Genomic DNA, 21,155 nt, shown 5'->3' with positions numbered 1-21,155 from the left:
ACCAAGTGGTGAAGCTTTGCAAGCTAGAGCTTCTTTTAAACAAGCCTCGTTAACAAGTGTACTATTCCGGTCAGGTCGATTACTGTATTACTAGGCATAGGTGAATGTGACAATTTCCCCAAATCATCCTGAGCCCAGGCTAAAACTGGACTACCCACCTTACCCGGTAAAGCCTGAAGTAAAACTCCCAACGCCTCTCCTAGCTTAGCCTGCTGAGAAACCAGAGGAAACGACTCACCAGCCTGATTCACGGCCTGTTCATGGTCTTCAATAACCAGCACTTGCCCAGCTCCAGAAGGCTGAATGGACTTCTTTCTCTTTCCCGTAATCCTAGTCTTCTTGCTTCCTCTAAAGGATGGAGGGGAATAAACCACTCTTGATTTAGAAACTCTCTTCTTTCTTCCTTGAAGCGTACTTGTCTTACTCAGGCTTATGGACATTTGTGGCTCCTCCTCAGAGTCTTCCCCTTTATATTATTTTGGGTCGCAACTGAAATCAAAAAAAGAGATCAGGTGCAGTGGGTCCAGGAGTCAGTTCATTCAGAAAGGCTTATTCTAATGTATTCTGGTGATTCAGAAGGAGCACAGCACTTGCATATATGGGGTGTATGTCTTTAAATCTGCTAAAGGCAGAGTCAAATTTTGCTACACACCAAATAATATACTTTTGATTTAAAGCTCCAAACAGGAAAGGATGCTATAGGAGAACAGTATGAGGAACTGTTCCCTATTTGTGTCAAAAAAACTTGAAATAATTATATATGGTGTATACGTCTTTAAATCTGTTATAGACAGAGTTAAACTTTGTACTAGAGATATAAAACTCTTGTATTATGTATACGGTATATATGGCTGTATTCTATAATGTAATATAAACCATATCTCTTTAAAACCGTTAAAAAATATATATAAAAAAAGGAGAAAATGAATAAGTGAATAAATGCAGTAATGTGGAATTTATTGGATATAATTTTTCAATCAAAAGTAAAAACACTAGGAATTTATAAAAATAATAATTAGTATTAAAAGTATAAAAATATGAGCCAGGAACGTATAACAAGGATATTACCAGCAGTTTGGCAGTTCTAAAATCGAATAAACCGCAGGGACCTCCAAGGATGGATATAGATACAGTGTTGCAAGAAACTGTAATCTTCTGGCTGTCGGCTGTGAGGTTGGCGTGCGTCCCAGACCTCACTCTGGGTAATGCGCGCTGTCGGCCGATTGGTCCCCAGATCTTAGGGTGCACACTCTCACTAGTCGGGAGAGGAGAGGGAATCCCTTGTTGCTGGTTTACAAAGTCCTGTGTCCGTATCCTGCTCAGTACTGGTGTGGTCTAACGCGTTTCGTGGGTGTTAGCCCCACTTCATCAGAGACAAGATAAAGATTCAATAGCCAGTAAAGGTTTATATATGTATCCAGCTGATTGTGATACGAATAAAACTTGGGGATCGTTTACATCAATTATCATGAGATGTCATGGATTTAACCCTTAGTGGGAATATATTACAATGAATACATTTACATATGCATAATTGTGTCAGACATGTCATGTGTCCTTAAGGGGTTAAACTCAACAATATTAAAAGGGCAAATTAACTAGTCCATTAGAAATATTAAACATTGTTATTGAACAGGGTTGGGATTTAAAGCTATTATCAAAATGTATCAAAGTGATGATTTATTTAAAAGCAAAATAATGCCCCAAAGCTAAAGAAAAATGGGCAAGAGATTTAAAAATACAGATAGAAACAAAAGACTGGTACACTGCTTTTCAATCGACATATCCTCCACTGCATTGTTTGAATATAATGGAAACTCAATATAAAATAATTAATAGATGATAACACCTTGGAGACAAGGTAAGATGTATCCTCAAAATAATTATAAATGTTGGAGATGCGAACATGATAGGGCAGATGAAATACATATCTGGTGGGAATGCCCAATAATTAAAAGAGGCTGGGATACAATTCTTCTTGTAGTTAACAATTTATTTAATTTCAAAATGACATGGTCAGTAGTTATGACTCTTCTTCATTTAAACTTGCCAAGGATTCCTACATATAAAAAAAAATTTTTTATACATATACGGATGCCATTTAAAGGCTCCATCGCAAAAAAAAAAAAAAAAAAAAAAAAAAAAAAAAAATCGGAAAACAGATAAAGTGGACACCTGGCCACAAATTAGAGAAAGAGTACTAGTCCAATGTAGAATGGAGCGGGCAATCGCCGCAAATTTCTGTATTGACTACAAGAAATATAAAATATGGGATAATTAAATTACAGTCCTTAACAATCAGATAATACACCCTTGAAAGGTCAAAAGGGGTAGAAAGGGCATGGACATTAATTAATACTTTTCAGTTGTTCTGTTTACTCTTTTTTCTATAATTGTTTAGTACGGATGAAGATCTGGCATGCCAGATAAAAAGTATGTGCAATTCATTGGAAGCAATAACAAGATACATTTTAATTTCATACTATAATTAAGAACGCCAGCTTGATTTAGAAAGTAATGTATAATTGTTTTATGAAGCTGTAATCATTATGATAAGCGAAATAAAATAAAAAAAAAGAGATATTAAGATAATAATTCTGAATAAATAATTACGGGAGTTATGAGACCCTGAGAAAGAAAGGGACGATAAGTTAGAAAGAAAAAGGGAGAGAAAAGGGAAAGATAAAGAGAGAGGGAAAGAAAAGGAAAGGGAAAAGAGAGAAAAAAGGAAAGGAAATAAGAAAAATAAACCGTGATCTCTACCCAATAATAATAATGAATTCCTATTTTGCAGTGCTGCTACCGTCAAGCTATAGAGTTGTTTGTATATGTGTGAGTTTGTATTAATACATTTTTTTTTTAAAGTTTCTGAGGCTCGATAGTCTGATATTTTGCTTCACTTTAGCTAATTTCTCCCCAAGGTCGCCCCCCACCCCGAGGTTTCTTTTCCCCATCCTGTCCCTGCTCACCTTCCTGTGTACCATGGCCGATCAGAGTAGCTTCTACCAGGTCTTACATGAAGCTGTTCAGCGCTCCCAGTAAGCACTTCGTGTCAGACCAGGTAGAGGATACAGAAGCTCCTCTATTGTGGTCTGCTCGGCCATGCTACATGGAGTGACTGGCTATGTACTCCCTTCCTGCCGGTCAAATGGATCTTGTGCCCCCCCCGGCCAGTAAGCCCTAAGACGGCCACATGTGCAGCCTTATGGTTGTACCGGCCCTGGGCAGAGGAGAGAATACCTGCCATAAAGGAGGAATAGGCAGAGAGAACAAAACTTGCTAGGAAGAGAAAAGTTGACAAAGAGGACAGGTCAGTCCAGTGGATAGACAGCAAGTCAGAAGTAGCACTGTGGAGATCCCAGGCAGTTTTTGGTGGCAGATAAGAGGAACATTCAACTTAGTGGGCAAGGTCTGGATTTTAAACCAGGTGCCAGTCACCCTGTTCCAGCTATACAATGTGTGTTTGTGGTGGGTGCGTTTGGCATGTAGGTGATAACCAACCATAACAAACACATTTCTAGTTTACTGTAATGGGTTATCAACTCAACTGCACTTAGCGGAAACACGCATTATATCGGCATTGACTGGTATTTATCCAGTGCTGCACAATATTCCTGGTATTAATATGGCAAAATTAAAACCTCACTTTTTTATTTTCTAAATAATACTTCCCTATATAGTTTGCTCCTGCACCAATGTGAGATGTCAGTGTGTGTTTGTCATTACTAGCTGTCTCTATTCCTTCTCTCTGGACAGATTAGCTGGCCAAGCGTCAGCTCCTGGCTGTTATTTCCAGGTTAATATTTTCTCTCTAGGAGTCGGAGAGATATAGTTTAAAGCTTTATCCCGGTCGGTCACAATCCCTTATATTGATGGAGAGCCAGCAAGCCGGAGAGAGCAGCATGTCAATTAATAATTACAGCCTGTTTTCAAAAAATTCTATTTTTTTGTAACTATAAAAAGCTACATAATATATAGACAATTGTGTCGGAACCATTTGAAAATACACACGGAGGCATTCCAAGACAAAAAACAAAAACTGTCACATGACAATAGTATTAATATGTACAAAACAAATATTGGTATAGGTTCTATATATAAATCACACAATAGATATTTGCTTTTGATTTAAAACACTCACAAAGAATGCACACTGCCCCCGAGCTATAAGCAGGTTAGACATTAAGCCCTTTATCAGATTAGGATTAAAGCGGGATCGTCCATCTGTGGTCTTCTTTATCGTGGGAGGGATCTGACATGAGAGGAGACTGAGCTGGGCCAGGTTTGGCAAACCATTTCATACTGGAATATCTCTCTTTCTATTTGGGAACATTCCATCCAGAGATTCTTTTTGTCAGCTTTTGGAGATACATACACGTGAATCTTAAGTCCACCTTGAGGGAACTTGGGCTATTGACAGATTTTTTCCAAATATCTTGAACCCTGAACATCATAAAATTTCTTGGACAAACTGTCCCCAACACTTACCGGTATTAGATTGTTCTCCACCAACGTTCTTGGACAAGTTCTTCTATGATCAAACTTGCATGGACCTTTAGAAGCATCACACCCACCTTGAAACTACCTTAGGTAGTTCTGTAGAGTACAACACTCGTCTAAAAAGCATCTTTGTGGTGCAAGAAGAGGACATCTTGGAAAAATGGCCCAGGACATGACTGAAAAGGATGTGCTGAAGATGGAAGTGGAACAGTTAAAGAAAGAGATCAAGACAGAGCGAATTCTGGTAATATATTGTTTTATCTAAAAATGTCCAATTTATGCCTTATTCCATCTTAACACAAATTCAGTTCCCACGCTCACTTCTCTGTGGATTTTATTTTGATATCGTAATAAAAAAAATTCAAATTGACATTATTTTGTGATGAATCCAGTGAAATATTTCTTTCTATAAACAATTGTGTTGTGAAACCTCCCACTATAATTCAATCTATTGCGCTCCCTTTTGTATGAACTCCTGTTATCAGCATTCCAGACCCTCTTTATTGCTGAGGTTTAGGTTATATATTAAAGAATATGACAAAGGTCTTACGCAAAATACACATTTTACAAAAGATGATTCTTAGCTTGGCGTTGACAGGGGAAGTAGGATGAATAGTGTCAAGGGCTCTCAACACCGGACTTAGAAACCATACGACGTACTTAATGAACTTCCTCACTAAGAAAATCAAAATATAAAATATCCCAATTCTGGAAGAATAATTTCCAGATGAATCAGCTCCTAGATTCGAGCAGAAATAGCATGGAACAGAGAGGGTTCTTTTTTATTTTAGAGAGAGCTTGGGGTATCAGGGACCATTAATCTAACATCGTTGATGTGTTTTGACCATATTTGTTCAAAATAAGGGTTTAATGTCAAATTCCGTAGCAATGGCTGAGGCTCTTGGTAAGGTAAATAGCATAATAATCTGTGCAATCCAAGCGAGGTGAAGAGGTGTTGCATCTTAACTGGTTTAAAATGTATTTAAATTAAATGTATTACATATTGCAGTTTATGCATAATGATTGTTTCACTAAACTGAAATCTACATATACTGTATCACTTTGGATGGCCAGTCACCTACATTTACTCTTGACTTCCAGATATATAGCATTTGTCATTAAGCACGTTTATTTATAATTACACAAACACACTATCTGGATTATTCACTGAAGTGAGAATTGTCAGGGATTCAAAGTGAGTTCAGAATTTAAGGCCAGGGTAGCTGAACAAAAAAGGATAGCTGACTTGGAGAATATTTACAGTTTGACTATATAAATATATATATTTTAATTTAAAAAAAAATGTGAAATTAAAGGGACACTATAGTCACCAAAACAACTTTAGCTTAATGAAGCAGTTTTGGTGTATAGATCATGCCTCTGCAGTCTCACTGCTCAATTCTCTGCCATTTAGGAGTTAAATCACTTTGTTTCTGTTTATGCAGCCCTAGCCACACCTCCCCTGGCTGTGACTGACTCAGACTGAATGGAAACAAAATGGTTTCACTTTCAATTAGATGTAACTTACTTTTTATCTTCTTCTCTGTAAATTGAACTTTAATCACATACAGGAGGAGGCTCCTGCAGGGTCTAACAAGTTATTAACATTGCTGGAGAAAAATTCTAAATTAAATAGAATTTGTAATAAAGGAAGTGTAAACATTAGATGACTCTTCATAGCAAGTGTTTAGGAAGGTTGTGCAAGCCACATGCAAGGAGGTATGGCTAGGGCTGTATAAACAAAGCGATTTAACTCCTAAATGGCAGAGGATTGAGCAGTGAGGCTGCAGGGACATGATCTATACACCAAAACTGCTTCATTAAGCTAAAGTTGTTTTGGTGACTATAGTGTCCCTTTAATGGCAATTTGCTTAATTTGATTTAGTTAATAAACTGTATATATATATATAGTGTTGATTTATTCAGCAAAACCAGTGATACAAAATAAGGTTGACATTTCATTCTATGCAGTCCTAAAAAAAAAAAAAAAGTCTGTATAATCTATAATACAGATTCCAGAGTGCTTTCTATTTGGAATATATATATATACATACATATACACACATATATATACATACATACATATACACACACACATATACATATACACACATATATACATATACATATACACATACATATAAAATGCTAAATGGTGAGGCTACACTCGGTCTTTTAAAAATCCAATCTTTATTTATGCAATTAAAATTCAAAGTTTCAGTCCTTCAGGCATTTTTTTCCTGAAGAAAGTCCCTGAGGACTAAAACGTTTAATTTTAATTGCATAAATAAAGATTGGATTTATTAAAAGACCGAGCTTTGGCTTTGACACGGGGCAATGCAGATGATTTTCAGCTTGTGTGCAAGGAATTTCTGTGGATTTTAATATTAATACACACACACACACACACACACGCTTCACTAGCTTTGCTCCTCTTCCCGAGTTGTGTTTCACAGCTGTTGTATGCAGCAGACACATACTCCAAGGAATCCATGTATAAAGTGGAATTATGAGGCAAAAATATGATTCTTTGTTGAGCTCATTTGCATACACCTACCCAGAATCCCTTGCAGTAGTGAGAGAACTGTTAAAGTGAGATTGTGGGAAAGGCAAGTCTTATGACTTGACTGGTGTGTGTATTTGTGTTTAGTAATGTATTAACTATTCACGTACTTCAGGTGGAAGGGGTTTTCTTCCCCCTTCCCCCCCCCCCCCCACAACTCTGTTGGTAGACAGATAGAAAGAAAGAAAGAAAAACAGAAAAACTCTCTCTCTCCCCCCCTCCATCAATCATTGGGATGCTATCGCACATGTGCAGCAAAACGCTGTGCTGCTCCAAATCAATGAATCTCTGTGGTGAGAGTTCAGCATCTCCATGCAGATTGTGAAGACACTAAACGAAAGATAGCAGGACCTAATCCAGGAAGTCCCTCTAGTGGCTCTCTGAGTGACAGCCACTAGAGGTGTTACTAGGCATTAAGCAGTAGTGGTTCTGGTGACATTAGTGTCCCTTTAAAGAAGATCTGCCTTCTAGAATTCTCATGTACCATGGTTAAGATTAGCTAATTTTACAACTGCTGTCTATTTGAACCTCTCCATTTTTCTTTTTATCCTTGTATCAAGCTGTTTAAATTGAACCTAAAGTGTTACACCCCCTCAACATGTAAAGGATTAAAAATTCCTTTATTCACTTACCCGATTCCAGCGCTGATACCCTCGGCACTCCGTCAGTGCTCCGTCTCTTCTGTCATCATCCGGTGGAGGGGGCCTAATGCGCATGTGTGGCAAGTGCTGCAAGGGCATTAGGCCCTCCCCATAGGAAAGCATTGCCTCAATGCTTTCCTATGGGGATTTCTCTGATGCTGGATGTACTCAAGCAGAGCGTCAGGACGTCCAGCATTATTTAGGCGACCTGAAGTCCGTTAACATCGAGGAGGTGCCTTTTAATGCTGTCTGATTGAATAAAGGCTGCCTCTTACAGCCTGATTTACATTGCAGGACTAAGTGGGAGAGTGATACTGCACCCAGGCACTTCAATAAGTGTATGTGGTCTGGGCGAATATAGTGTCCTTTGAGCAGTGGGCCAGACACCCAAAGTTCCCAATTCCTATTTTGCCTTAGTCACAAGAATGGCAGAGCCAACTATCTCCATCATGTTTAGTCAATGTAGACTACCCACAACCTCTAGATTCCTTCAAGTGCAGGAAAGCTTCCTAATCCCTACACTTGTATCATTCCTTTCTACGTATATTGTTTACAAGCCACCTAATTGCTAACCTTGCAACATTCAACCAATCAGCCCCATCTCTAGATGATAATACAACAAAATGTATCTTCAACTATTTGCTGTCTGCATGTTTATCTTTCACAGACAAACTGCAAATCAAACTGCAAATCATAAATACCAAAGCTACAAGATTTGGACTCAAGTATATTCCTTTCGCTAAATTTACACTAGACTTGTGTTGGCACCTTTGTTGCCATCCTGGGGCGCATTTCCCAGCACAGCTTAAATTTTACTCTAAGTATTGGATTATATTTTTAAGTTTAAAATAGAACATTTTCTCATTTTTTAGGTTTCTAAATCTGCACAGGAGATGAAGACCTATGTTGAATCCTTAGCAACGGAAGACCCTTTGTTAAAAGGAGTACCAGAGGACAAAAACCCGTTTAAGGAGAAGGGAGGTTGTTCGGTTTCCTGACATTGCACGAAATAAGGCTTTTAAACGAACTTTAACCTCACTCCTATTTCTACTCAGTATTTGTGCTCTTTAATGTACGTACAATTAAATACTGTTAGAATGACGTGTACTTTAAATTGTGTGTGTGTGCCCTATATTTCTCCCCCATTTCTCCCATTTTTTGCTTATTTACAAATGCCGTATTAGACTAAGGTATTAAAAAGGAATATTGATGCTGAAAATATTTGTAACAGAAAGTTTTTTTTTTTTTTAGACACTCTGTCACATGTGGGTTGGGAAAGCACAGAGTTTGGTTTAAACTTGAAGGTATTCTAAAAAAAAAAAACCGCTAAAAACCAAAGAAACAAAGTTACCTGTGCCCTGGCCGAAATACCTATGTATAAATTATTTAAATAAATGGAGGTTATGATAGGATATGATATGATAGAAACATTTAAATACATAAAAGGGAATCAACACAGTAAAGGAGGAGACTGTATTTAAAAGAAGAAAAACTACCACAACAAGAGGACAGTCTTAAATTAGAGGGACAAAGGTTTAAAAATAATATCAGGAAGTATTACTTTACTGAGAGGGTAGTGGATGCGTGGAATAGCCTTCCAGCTGAAGTGGTAGAGATTACCACAGTAAAGGGAGTTTAAGCATGCATGGGATAGGCATAAGGCTATCCTAACCATAAGATAAGGCCAGGGACTAATTAAAAGTATTTTGAAAATTGGGCAGACTAGATGGGCCGAATGGTTCTTCTCTGCCGTCACATTCTATGTTTCTATTTAGTTCCATGGCCATTAGATGTAACCCTACCTGCCACATCAAGGCAAACCTCTTAGGTGGGTCCTACACTAACAACTCACCTTGCTTGCTTCAGCTTTAGGCAAAGAAATATCTAATGAGACAGAGTGGGGTATTTTTCGAAACCCCTACATACTTATTAACCCTTAATAGGGAACACATGGGATGGGTGGCAGCATTGTAACCTAGCGGTGTGATACAAAAGTGAATACAAATACACAAAAATAAGTCCAGCGCTCAATCTCCCACTACTCCTGGGCGGTAGCAGCGACCATAGCACACATCAGCCCCAATACATACAGTAAAAACCTAAAATTATAAATTAAGCTCTATTCTATTCCTTTGATGGAGCGAGGTAGTGATAGTCACCAACTGTGAAATCCTAATCTATTTAAAAGTAGTGTCGCTAATTTGAAAATATGCTACCTGAACACGATACTCATTTATAAATAAGCCAAAGTATTATTTTTTTGAGTCCCCAGTCATTGCGACTGTAGAGAGGCTCAGCCAATCAGGATGGTTCTATTATGAACCACAGCATATGCCATAAATCTTTGCATAGGAAAGATTTATTAGACATCCGATTCTGCGCTGAAATATACTGAATGAAACTACTTCCCGAGTCTATTATGGACAAGCACGTCAGTAATGTTGAATTATAGACCATTCATTGTCTTATCATGCACTAGATAACGGAAAAATAAAAGGTGCGCTGTGCCTTTAACCCCTTAAGGACACATGACATGTGTGACATGTCATGATTCCCTTTTATTCCAGAAGTTTGGTCCTTAAGGGGTTAAGACAAAATCCATAATATATATATATATATATATATATATATATATATATATATATATATATATATATATATATCTCACACAAATGGAGTGAAATTGTAATACAATATACAACTTCACCCTAATAAAGTGGCATTTATCATGTGCGAAACAATTGCTGAATGTGCAAAATATATCAAAGTGCACTTAAGTTCAAAAACACTGTGTGACGTAGTGTGTATAAAACACAAATATAATAACAACTTACACTAAAAGGTCGATGTAGTGAACATAAAGGAGAGAATTTTTTTTTTATATAGGGTAATATTGTAAGACAATACGAATAAAAGCTAAAAGGGAATTGAAATAAAATCGGACTCCACTGTAGCTAACGTAAATGGACAGACAAAGTCTTTATTAGCAGGTAAAGTTAAAAAGCTGAGGATATAAAAATCACCGGATCCCTCAGTGGTAACAGTCTGTCACTACGTGCGGACGCCAGCTTCTGTACTTTCTGTAAGGCTCAAACTCCAGGGCTGGCTGTACACTTGTTCGGGATACTTCCGGGAGGCGAGGAGGTAATCATATATTTCGGAGAGCTTGAAAAGTCAACCTCAGCAGTGTGGGTATACTAATTATAAGAGACCTTTGTGGAATAGGATCTGCGTGAGAACACTGCTGGGTATTGTAACATGTGAGTTAAAAGTCATGCTGACACCACACCCATACAACTTTATCATATGCACAAAACAGACACTGACAAATGCTGGAGGGGTTGCGGTGCACGTGGTACTTACACATGTGGTGGGAGTGCCCGAAAATCCAGGATTTCTGGAAATCTGTTGGAGATATACTGAAACAGACTTTCGATAGGCCCCTGGCTATGGACCCTTGGGTATATTTGCTCAATAGGTCAGTGGACGGATGGACCAGGAGAGAGAAGAAACTAAAACATAAGATAACTATGTGCCCGCCGAGCGATTGCAACTGCATGGCTTTCGCCAGAGGGCCCAGAATTTCCGGGGGTCGTATCCAGAATAAGGGACTGTAGAATAATGGACGACCTGACAGCAAGGATAAAAGGGACGGTGGTGAAGTTCCAGAAACTGTGGGAACCATGGGACAACAGCGCATTAGGCTCAAATAGCTACTGACGGGGATTGGTTATTGGGATGTGACCCGATTTGACAATAACAACAACAGAAGCCCCCCTACGGTGGGATATGATATCTCCCTTAGGAGGCCCTCTGCACTCCCCCCCCCCCCTTGCCCTCTTCTCGCCCTCTTTTCTCCTTCTTACTCTTCTTTTTCTGTCACTGATTTTTCGTTTCTTTCACTATTCCTTTCTTAGCTTGAGCTTTTTTCTCTTTTTCTCTTGAGCCGCCCCTCTGATTTCAGGGGGGGGCAGCCTTTGTTATTTTTTATTTTTCATTTTTACCAGACATGATTGAAAGGTTTGAAGGAACAGATAAGCACTCGGGCCGGTCGAAAAAGACTCCATGGGATATTCACAAACCTGCTCAATATTTCAATAAAATGAAAAAAATACCCTCGATAGGAGGCAAGCCACAAATGGTCCAGGAATGGACGTAAGTTATACTGTTCGGTCTGTATTGTTCAAGCTGAGTTTTTGTTTGTTTTTTTCTCACGAATTGTATCTCAGTGGGCTTCTGTGAAAGCCCAACAGTTAATGTATACTTGCTTTGTCTGTCGAGTAAAAATAAAGAATATAAAAAAAAAAAAAGTCATGCTGAGGCTCTCCGAAATATAGGATAACCTCCTTGCCTCCCGGAAGTATTTATTTATTCTAATTTTAATTTTCAGCGCCTCATTTACTTACTTATTATTATTATCATCTTTTTCTATTATCATGCACTAAACCTATCAGATTCTGAAAACTGGCTTGGAAAGAAACATACCTTTTTCAAGCCTGCTTTATGAAAAGGGAGTTACTGATTGGCTGAGAGCGTCAACTGAGAGCTCTCAGCCAATCAGTGGTGCCCCTGCCCTGCATCACGCCGCGCTTCCAGAAACTGAGATTTCAAAAACCGGATGCTGTCTGGGGGATCTAAGGATCAGTGCTGGAAGCTAAATCTGGAATTACACTGTTTAAGAAGCACCATAACAACATCATTTATATTAAGTTGTTTTAGTGCCCGGAGTTCCCCTTTAAGCCCCTACCAGACAGCAGAGGTAACAACAATTTAATCAGACATCTCCATCAATGCATTATTTATATGTTGTTTGTGTATTTTGCAATCATTGTGGGAATTTACACTCCAAAACAACTTTTTTTTTCTGATTTAGAAGCTGTACATGATAGTCAAGGGAATTGCAAATTCCGGCCAAATTAAAAGCATCTTTGCAAAATCTTGACTGCATCCTTTGCTATGGATTACTCATTTAAAATAAAGTGTACATATAGAGACAGTTTTTTTTTTTTTAAAGTGTATTTACGAAATCCCATAAAAACGTGTAAAGTGCACATTAAACCTATCAACCTATTGTGTGATCCTGAGACTCAGTGTAGTCATGGCAACCAATGTGTACAATTTAGGACAAAACAGCCGAGTTTGTTTTTCTACTTCAAATAAATTCCAATATCATAGCTAGCTCTTTAATAAAATTAGCGACTAAATTATTTCGTAGATATAGCCTTCCTGGAGAGGTTAGGGGGACCACGGGATTTCAGGATCTGTGGATTTCAAATTCTGTTTCCTAGGGATTTGTAGAATCCCTTTTGCTAATCACTCATTTAAGACGACTTCTCGGGCTAAATCCTGATACCGTGATATTAAACAACAAGTCCTTAGTAATCTGGTCATAGCTGCTTAACTGGCCTTTCAGAGACTTATCTGTGTCACTCTAGTTTTCTTTGCTGTGTAACGTCGTTTCCATGTAGGTCAAAATGACCCGAAAGACGGCGACATATTTAAAGAGTTAAAAGCTCATTCTAGAGTAGGAGCAAAGCAACCTCTCACATGTAACATTTAAATGGTTAAATCATAGAATAGGTTACTTACTGAGTGGACACTACCATCAAAGAGTCACATAGCATATTGTTTTATTAAACCATCTTAATATGCTTTAAAAAAAAAAAAAAAAGTTTCTTTTCTTTTACGTTGAACATTCTCTTGAAGATCTTATTTTAGTATATGTCTGACCACACCACATGATTAAAAAGCACTTTAATCTTACCGCTTACGGGGTGGATAGCGGAACCTAATGTAGTGAATCAAGAAATAATTAGAGAAGGAAAAAAGTGGAAACTGCATAAAAATAATACAGGGCAACAGAGTGTTTAAGGATTTTAAAAAAATAAATAAACTACATTTGATGCAGGAGTAAATCTGCTATTCTAGTTGAATAAACATAACCATACCTGCCAAGTGTCCCTATTTAGGAGAGAGAGTCCCTATTTTGGGCCCAAATCCTTCTGTCCCTCTTTTCAATCCTAATGTCCCTCTTTTCTAGGAGCTCCATATTGTTGGTGTGTCTGAGTGTATAACAGAGCTCCCCAGCAATAATACTCCCAGTAATGTGTCTGAGTGTATAACAGAGCTCCACAGCAATAATACTCCCAGTAATGGGTCTGAGTGTATCACAGAGCTCCACAGCAATAATACTCCCAGTAATGTGTGTTTAAATAAGATACATTGTTCTGATCCTATATTACATTTTAGTTATTAGTAAGTCACCTAAAATTTCTCAGAATTGCCCCGCCCCTTGCCACAGACACTACTCACACCCATAGGCGTGCGCAGCCTATTGCATTAGGGTGTGCACCCTAAAGCAAAAACACACACGCCGCATATATATGTGTGTGTGTGTATATATATATATATATATATATATATATATATATATATATATATATATATATACACACATACGAATACTGCTGTGTGTGTGTGTGAGGGTGCTGTTAGTGCGTGTGGTCCTAGTGAGTGAACTCTAGCCTGCAGAGCTAGAGTTCACTCTCACGAGATCTGAGCGTGGCCGTGGCAATGCTCCGACCTCGCAAGAGAAACCCAGCGGAACTGCTGGCTAGAGCTCCCCGGGTCCTCTCCTACCTGTGGGCCGGTGAACAGGGCTGGACTGGGACAAAAAGTAAGCCCAGGCAGAGCAGCCCACTAGGAAGGGTGGGCCAGAAATGTGGCACATTATATCACCACCATTGACAAGCACCCCCCCGCCCTCCCAATTGTTATGTTAGTGTGATACCCCACCAGAGCATTCAGTGCTGTCTGATAGAGAAAAAGTCCTAGTGACTTGTCTCTGGTGTCCCCATTAGTGGAAAAGGATTGTTAACGTGTGTTTTGCACGTGTGGGAATGCTCCCTGCGGTGTTATATGTGTTTGGATGTTTTTTATGTGATTGCATGTGTGTAGAGGAGACCGGTTATGCTGTATAGTGTAAAGGGGTCTGTTTGTCGTGTATAATATGTAGCTGGGGGCTGTAGTGTATAGGTGTGTTTTTGGGCTGTATAATATATGTGGGTGTAGTGTGTATTTAGGGGAGTTGTGTGTGCATAGGGGTACAGTGGGTGCACAGGAGGTGTATATCGGCATAGTATGAATGCAGTGGTGAGGTGTTTATAGAGGTATAGAGTGTGTAGTGCTTTTGTGTGTGTGTATGCAGTGTAATACGTGTGTTTATAGGGAGTATAGAGTTTGTGTAGTTGAGTGCAGTGTATAGGGGGTATAGAGTGTGTGAGTGCAGAGGGTGTAGTGTGTATATAGGGGGTATAGTTTGTAGTGTGTATATAGTGTGTGTAGGTGCAGGGGGTGTAGTGTTATGTATAGGGGGTATAGTGTGTAGGTGCAGGAGGTGTAGTGTGTATATAGTGTGTGTAGGTGCAGGGGGTGTAGTGTTATGTATAGGGGGTATAGTGTGTAGGTGCAGGAGGTGTAGTGTGTATATAGTGTGTGTAGGTGCAGGGGGTGTAGTGTTATGTATAGGGGGTATAGTGTGTAGGTGCAGGAGGTGTAGTGTGTATATAGTGTGTGTAGGTGCAGGGGGTGTAGTGTTATGTATAGGGGGTATAGAGTGTAGGTGCAGGAGGTGTAGTGTGTATATAGTGTGTGTAGGTGCAGGGGGTGTAGTGTTATGTATAGGGGGTATAGTGTGTAGGTGCAGGAGGTGTAGTGTGTATATAGTGTGTGTAGGTGCAGGGGGTGTAGTGTTATGTATAGGGGGTATAGTGTGTAGGTGCAGGAGGTGTAGTGTGTATATAGTGTGTGTAGGTGCAGGAGGTGTAGTGTTATGTACAGGGGTATAGTGTGTAGGGGGTGTATATAAGGTGTATAGTGTGTGTAGGTGCAGTGTGTATATAGGGTGTAGTGATTAAGTGGTGGGTTATAGTTTATGTAATATAATATAGTTTATTAATTTTGATTGTTTCATTATTTAAATAAAATAAAAAAACCACCACATTTACTCCCCTTTCCCCTTATTACCTTTCTTTGCAGGGGGAAGAGGGAGCATGCTGCTGGTCATCCCTGGTGATCCAGTGGGCTAGTGATGTGGTCTGTACCTCCGCAGGGTACAGACCATGTCTTCCTCTCGCGAGAGCTGGAGTTTCAGAGCGTTGCCGCGGGTTACCACGGCAACGCTCTGAAAATATCGGAGATCGCGAGAGGGCAGCCTGGAGGCTGTTAGCTCCGTATCCAAACGGAACGGAGCTCTAAGTTCAGAACCTCTCTCGGGGCAAATCGGGTAAGCTTGTGCCGGCAGGGGAGATATTTTGATCTTCCCTGCCGGCCTCAATCCATGCGCGGCGCACGGGGATTAGGGTGTGCCCAGGCACACCCGGCACACCCCGTGCGCACGCCTATGCTCACACCCCTAAAATGAAGAAAGTGTCCCGGTTTGTTCATATGAAAAGTTAGGAGATAAGCATAACTTTTAATTTGGATTCTAACAGTTCCAGGGTGAAAGTATGATCTTTTCTTTATCATAGCTTGCTACAATTGTTGCCACTAAATTGTCACTGGTCATGAGCAGTTGTGAATATGTAGATCTGTAAAGCATTAGGCCATTGGTTTAACCCAGTGGTAGTCAACCTTTTTCTACCTACCGCCCACTAATGCATCTTTTTGGTTGAAAAAATTTCCTTACCGCCCACCAGTTTTCGCGCAAATGTGGAATATTTTTAAGAAAGGAGGGTGTTTTTAAAAAAAAAATAAATGTACGTACATTTATCTTTTTATTTCTACTTAATGCAGGTTTATAAGGTTTTTAACTTTATAACGTTTAATGAGAAAACAATAAAGTAAATTGAAATTACCTTTACTAGTGATTAATGAGATCCTTGAGGTTGATGCTGCGACACTAAATATTTGATATCTGGTTCGATTTTCGTAAGGAACAAACGAAGGTCTCTTTCAGTGATATTCAGACGACTTCTCTGTTTGCGCATAATATGATTTCTCATTTGTGCGTCAGCTCATCTCCTCTCCCTCCTCAATTCCCCTCCCCACCTTTTTTTCCCCTTTTTTCTATTTTTTAACCGTCCTTATAGCAATGCCCAGTAGGAAGGCTGAGCTAGGTAGCCCACTTACTATAGTCCACTATAACAGACAGGCACACATACACACAGACATGCACACACACATGCAGACACACATACAAAGACAAGACATACATACATACAGACACACACACACACACACACACATATATATATACATACAGACACATACACACACACACAAGACACACATACGACACACACACAGACATACAAGACACACACAAGACATACATACAGACACAGACAGGCACACATACATACACACACAAAGACACAGACAAGCACACATACACACAAACAGACAGGCACACATACAAACATACATAGACACACACACAAGACACACATACAATGACACATACATACAAAGACAAGACACACATACATAGAGACAGACACACACACACATATATACACAGACAGACACATACACACACACACAAGACATACATACAAAGACACATACAGACAGACACACACATTATATTTAAGTCACCCTCCTGTTTCCTACCTTTAAGGTGCAGGAGGGTGACTTTCCCTGGGGTCCAGTCGTGGCTCAGGTGGATGGGAGTCAGAGTTCCCACTCTGACTCCCTGGTGTTCCTCCCGCGCGGCTCTCAGTTTTAGCTGGGAGGAGTGACCGGGGAATCACTTCCTCCCAGCTCTGATGTCATCACAGGGGGCCCGGTCGCGCTGTTAAAGCGCCCAGCGCTGACCGGGCCCCCTTACAATCCGCATCCATCGGGTGGCCCTGACAGCATGGGCCACCCGATGGACACTTTGGATGGCGGCCCCGGCGGTTTACCGAGCGGGCTGGAGCCGCAAATGGTCACAGCGGTACCCAGTCGCACGGGTACCGCCGGCTCGCACCCGCCCGCCCGATCAACCTGGAAATCCCTACCGCCCACCTGGAATCCTGAAACGCCCACTAGTGGGCGGTAGGGACCAGGTTGACGAACCATGGTTTAACCTGTTGGATGTATTTCTCCAAATGGTACTTTCAATTTTAGACGCATACAATACATTTGGTGTACAAAGATTTAATCTTCTCATTTCCTACAGTTTTGTTATAAAGGAACACTATAGCATTTAGAATACGCATCATTATTATTATGTTATTTATATAACGCCATCAAATTCCGCAGCTCATGCACTGGCATACATACCGCGGTCACAGGGGTCGCGACTGAGACCGGGCCCTTCACTCCAGGGGGCTCGGCCGCCCTGCGGACCCCTGCGACCGGGTACCCACCTCCATCTTTTGCAGCCCCGGCCTGCGCGGCAATCCACTGGGGCAGCCGTCCAAGGGGTCCATCGGGTGGCCCGTGCTGTCAGGGCCACCCAATGGATATGGATTGTCAGGAAGCCCGGTCAGCGCTGGGCGCTTTAACAGGGCCCGCTGTGATGACATCACAAGCTGGGAGGAAGTGACTGCCCGTCACTCCTCCCAGCATACACCGAGCCTGCGCAGGAGGAAGAACAGGGAGTCAGAGTGGGAACTCTTACTCCCATCCACCTGAGCCACCACTGGACCCCAGGGAAAGTCACCCTCCTGCACCTAAAAAGGTAGGAAACAGGTGGGTGTCTTAAACATTTTGTGTGTGTGTGTGTGTCTGTTTGTTTGTATGTGTGTATTGTGTGCGTCTGTCTGTATGTGTGTGTCTGCCTGTGTATGTCTTTGTATGCATGTCTGCCTGTGTGTATATAAGTGTGCCTGTCTGTCTGTATATAAGTGTGTCTGTCTGTCTGTCTGTATATAAGTGTGTCTGTCTGTCTGTCTGTCACTCAGTCAGTCGGGGGGGGGAGAAGGTGTATGTATTCCTAACGATATAGTTTTAACATTCCAATTTAAGTTCTACCCCTCCAGTGAGGGTTTGAATGCTAAGTTTTACTTACCGTTCAGCCAGTGCTGTCTTAACAGCATTATAGGCCCCCGGGCAAAGCAGTCCTACTTACACAACCATTCAGTAATAATCCTTTAGCTGCACAATTTTAATAAACATTACTACTGTTGTCTCCATTTCTTCTTTACTCTTCTTTTTGTTTTATAGAAAGACACCTTTGCTTAAAAGGTACACTTTAGGCACCCAGACCTCTGGGCAACATGCCCTAACCACAGTCTGCACTCTTCTTAGACCTTAAAATCAAAAGAAAGGGAAATCCCAGGATACTTGCCTTCTCTTGCCCTATACTGCAGATACCCACACTCCCTACTTGGCAAGGTTTAACTATAGGCTGGGAGGTAGGGCGATAGGTTGCATACTAGTGTCATTGTTTTCATTACTGGTGATGCTTTGTAGGGTGGTTTGCCCAAAAAAGAAGCTTGGTAGCCAGTGCCACAGTGGCCAGGCACACTCAAGATTGTCCACAATAATGCCCTGACCTCAGTTCCTGCTGTGCCAATGGGTCTAAATGCATTTATAACTCTGGTATCCTCACAAAATTGGACAACACAGAGCACAACCATGAAAGCAATGTACAGGAGGCCCAGATCAAGTCAGTCTTGCCAAATCTAGTGCTGGGAAAACATGGCTAAAGTGTTTAATCTAGAGTGGATCCTGTGAAACTACGTGGCCAAGAGATAGAACCCCAGCTCTTATAAGTGTGTGAGAGGTACTACCTTTGTGGTGGGTAGAGAAAGAAAAGCAAAGCAATCTATTTCTTAGCAAGTCGTGTGGGCTACAACTCCCAACACTGCCTGCCAAAATGACTGCAAAAGCCCCCAAATTGTATTTTAGCATTCCATAAATTATTTTCTCAGGCATACATTATTTAAGAGAGAAATTGTTATGGGGGTTCATAAGGAGGCTGCCATTAATATTGCACTGAACTTGTGACCAAAGATAGCAAAGGGGGCATCCACTCTATTTATAAATCAGACACACACACACTTCAACCCTTCAGCAGTAGACTGTGTGCATTAATTCAACATTAGTTCAAATATCTGCATATTCTAAAGATCTGAGAGATTTATTTTGAGAGAGTTGAGTGTATGCTGAGAAGTGTGTGTGTTTTGAAAGAGAGACAGGTCAACGTGCTAAATAATTGGTGTAAGTTAATGCTTCAAGGGAACAGAGGGTGTGCTGGGTGAAAGTACAGATACTGAAAGGGACAGAAGGTGAGCTAGGTGAGAGTACAGATACTGAAAGGGAACAGAGGGTGAGCTAGGTGAGAGTACAGATAATGAGAGGGACAGAGGGTTTGCTAGGTGAGAGTAGTGTGGGAGCAGAGTGTATGTTAACAGAGTGTTCCATATTGGCCATGTGTTAACATGGAATAATTCTGAGAGGGAACAAAATTCTTGCTGGTCGACGCCATCTTTGTTTTTTCCACAAGTTTCTTGTGTGACTATAGCCACGCCCCCCGGCTGTACACTCACGTATCCCCTGCGCCAGCTGAGACCGCATCCAACCAATCACTCGTCAGGCGTCCTCGATGACGTACTTCTCGTTCAGCGGGAAGTTACACGCGGCAATGTGATTGACATCCCCTAACGCCTATCAGCTTTAGAGAAGGCAGAACGAATCAGCGTGCGAATTCACGGCTGTTGGCATGATGGACGTGTGGTTGAGCCAATCAGTATACGTGAATTTACTTTATATACTGGTCGTTGCGAATGGATAATTTTATTTTTTTTATGCCATGGCTATCAATATTATTAAGAGAGATTGGTAGATTGTGAAATAAAGAAAAATAGGTAAAACTAAAATCTGATTTATTTAGGAAGGCAATATAAGTGAGGTTCCACCGAGATTTGAACTCGGATCGCTGGATTCAAAGTCCAGAGTGCTAACCATTACACCATGGAACCTGCTATTGGCTGCACCCTGCTGGAAGCGCTTTTATCCATAGTGACAGGAGAAATCCTCATATGCAAGAATTGTTTTATGATTTATGGGGCTATAAAAGCAAACGTTACTATTTTGACAGTATTTTAATCTTGGAGATAGTTCAACTGAGTCCAGATCGCACACTATTAACATGTTTACACTCCTGGCACCATAACCACTACAGGGCTGTAGTGGTTATGGTGCTTGGAGTGTCCCTTTAACCCCTTAACACCGCAGCCAAATGTACAAGTTGTGAACGAAACAAAACGTAAACAAAACCTGGCATTTGCGCTATATGTCTGTCCAACCGTAATTCACCTCTTTCATATTAAATGCACCCCCCCTTATTATATATCATTTTATTCAGGGAAACAGGGCTTTCATTTAATATCAAATATTTAGCTATGAAACATAATTTAATATGAAAAAAATGGGAGAAAATAAGATTTTTTTTTATTTTTTTCGTTCTTCATGACATTTTAACTGTCAATGTCATAATACTGTTTGCTTTTACTGCAATA

General features: G+C 40.4%; 1 protein-coding gene and 1 non-coding gene across 2 annotated transcripts; one reads left to right on the top strand and one right to left on the bottom strand.

Annotated features, from left to right (window-relative positions):
* The first annotated feature begins 4,265 nt into the window (after positions 1-4,265).
* Positions 4,266-8,923, top strand: GNGT2 (G protein subunit gamma transducin 2). The gene is made up of 2 exons (XM_063425529.1): positions 4,266-4,744; positions 8,577-8,923. Exons 1-2 carry the CDS (start codon positions 4,661-4,663, stop codon positions 8,700-8,702), a joined length of 210 nt encoding a protein of 69 aa, XP_063281599.1. The 5' UTR covers positions 4,266-4,660; the 3' UTR covers positions 8,703-8,923.
* An 11,620-nt stretch (positions 8,924-20,543) lies between these two features.
* TRNAQ-UUG (transfer RNA glutamine (anticodon UUG)) lies at positions 20,544-20,615 on the bottom strand. Its single transcript has one exon. It is a non-coding gene; the product is annotated as a tRNA-Gln (tRNA).
* Positions 20,616-21,155: the final 540 nt, after the last annotated feature.

This window comes from Pelobates fuscus, chromosome 6 (genome assembly GCF_036172605.1).
Source record: "Pelobates fuscus isolate aPelFus1 chromosome 6, aPelFus1.pri, whole genome shotgun sequence".
In the NCBI taxonomy this organism is placed as follows: Eukaryota; Metazoa; Chordata; class Amphibia; order Anura; family Pelobatidae; genus Pelobates; species Pelobates fuscus.
The sequence above is the reverse complement of the archived record's forward strand: the minus strand, read 5'-3'. Positions and strand labels throughout refer to the sequence as shown.

Bases quoted from the DNA above. Each gene is read 5' to 3' on its own strand.
- GNGT2 (XM_063425529.1), top strand. From the start codon at position 4,661: ATGGCCCAGGACATGACTGAAAAGGATGTGCTGAAGATGGAAGTGGAA. The intron at 4,745-8,576 runs GTAATATATTGT...CTCATTTTTTAG, and splicing joins TCAAGACAGAGCGAATTCTG to GTTTCTAAATCTGCACAGGA.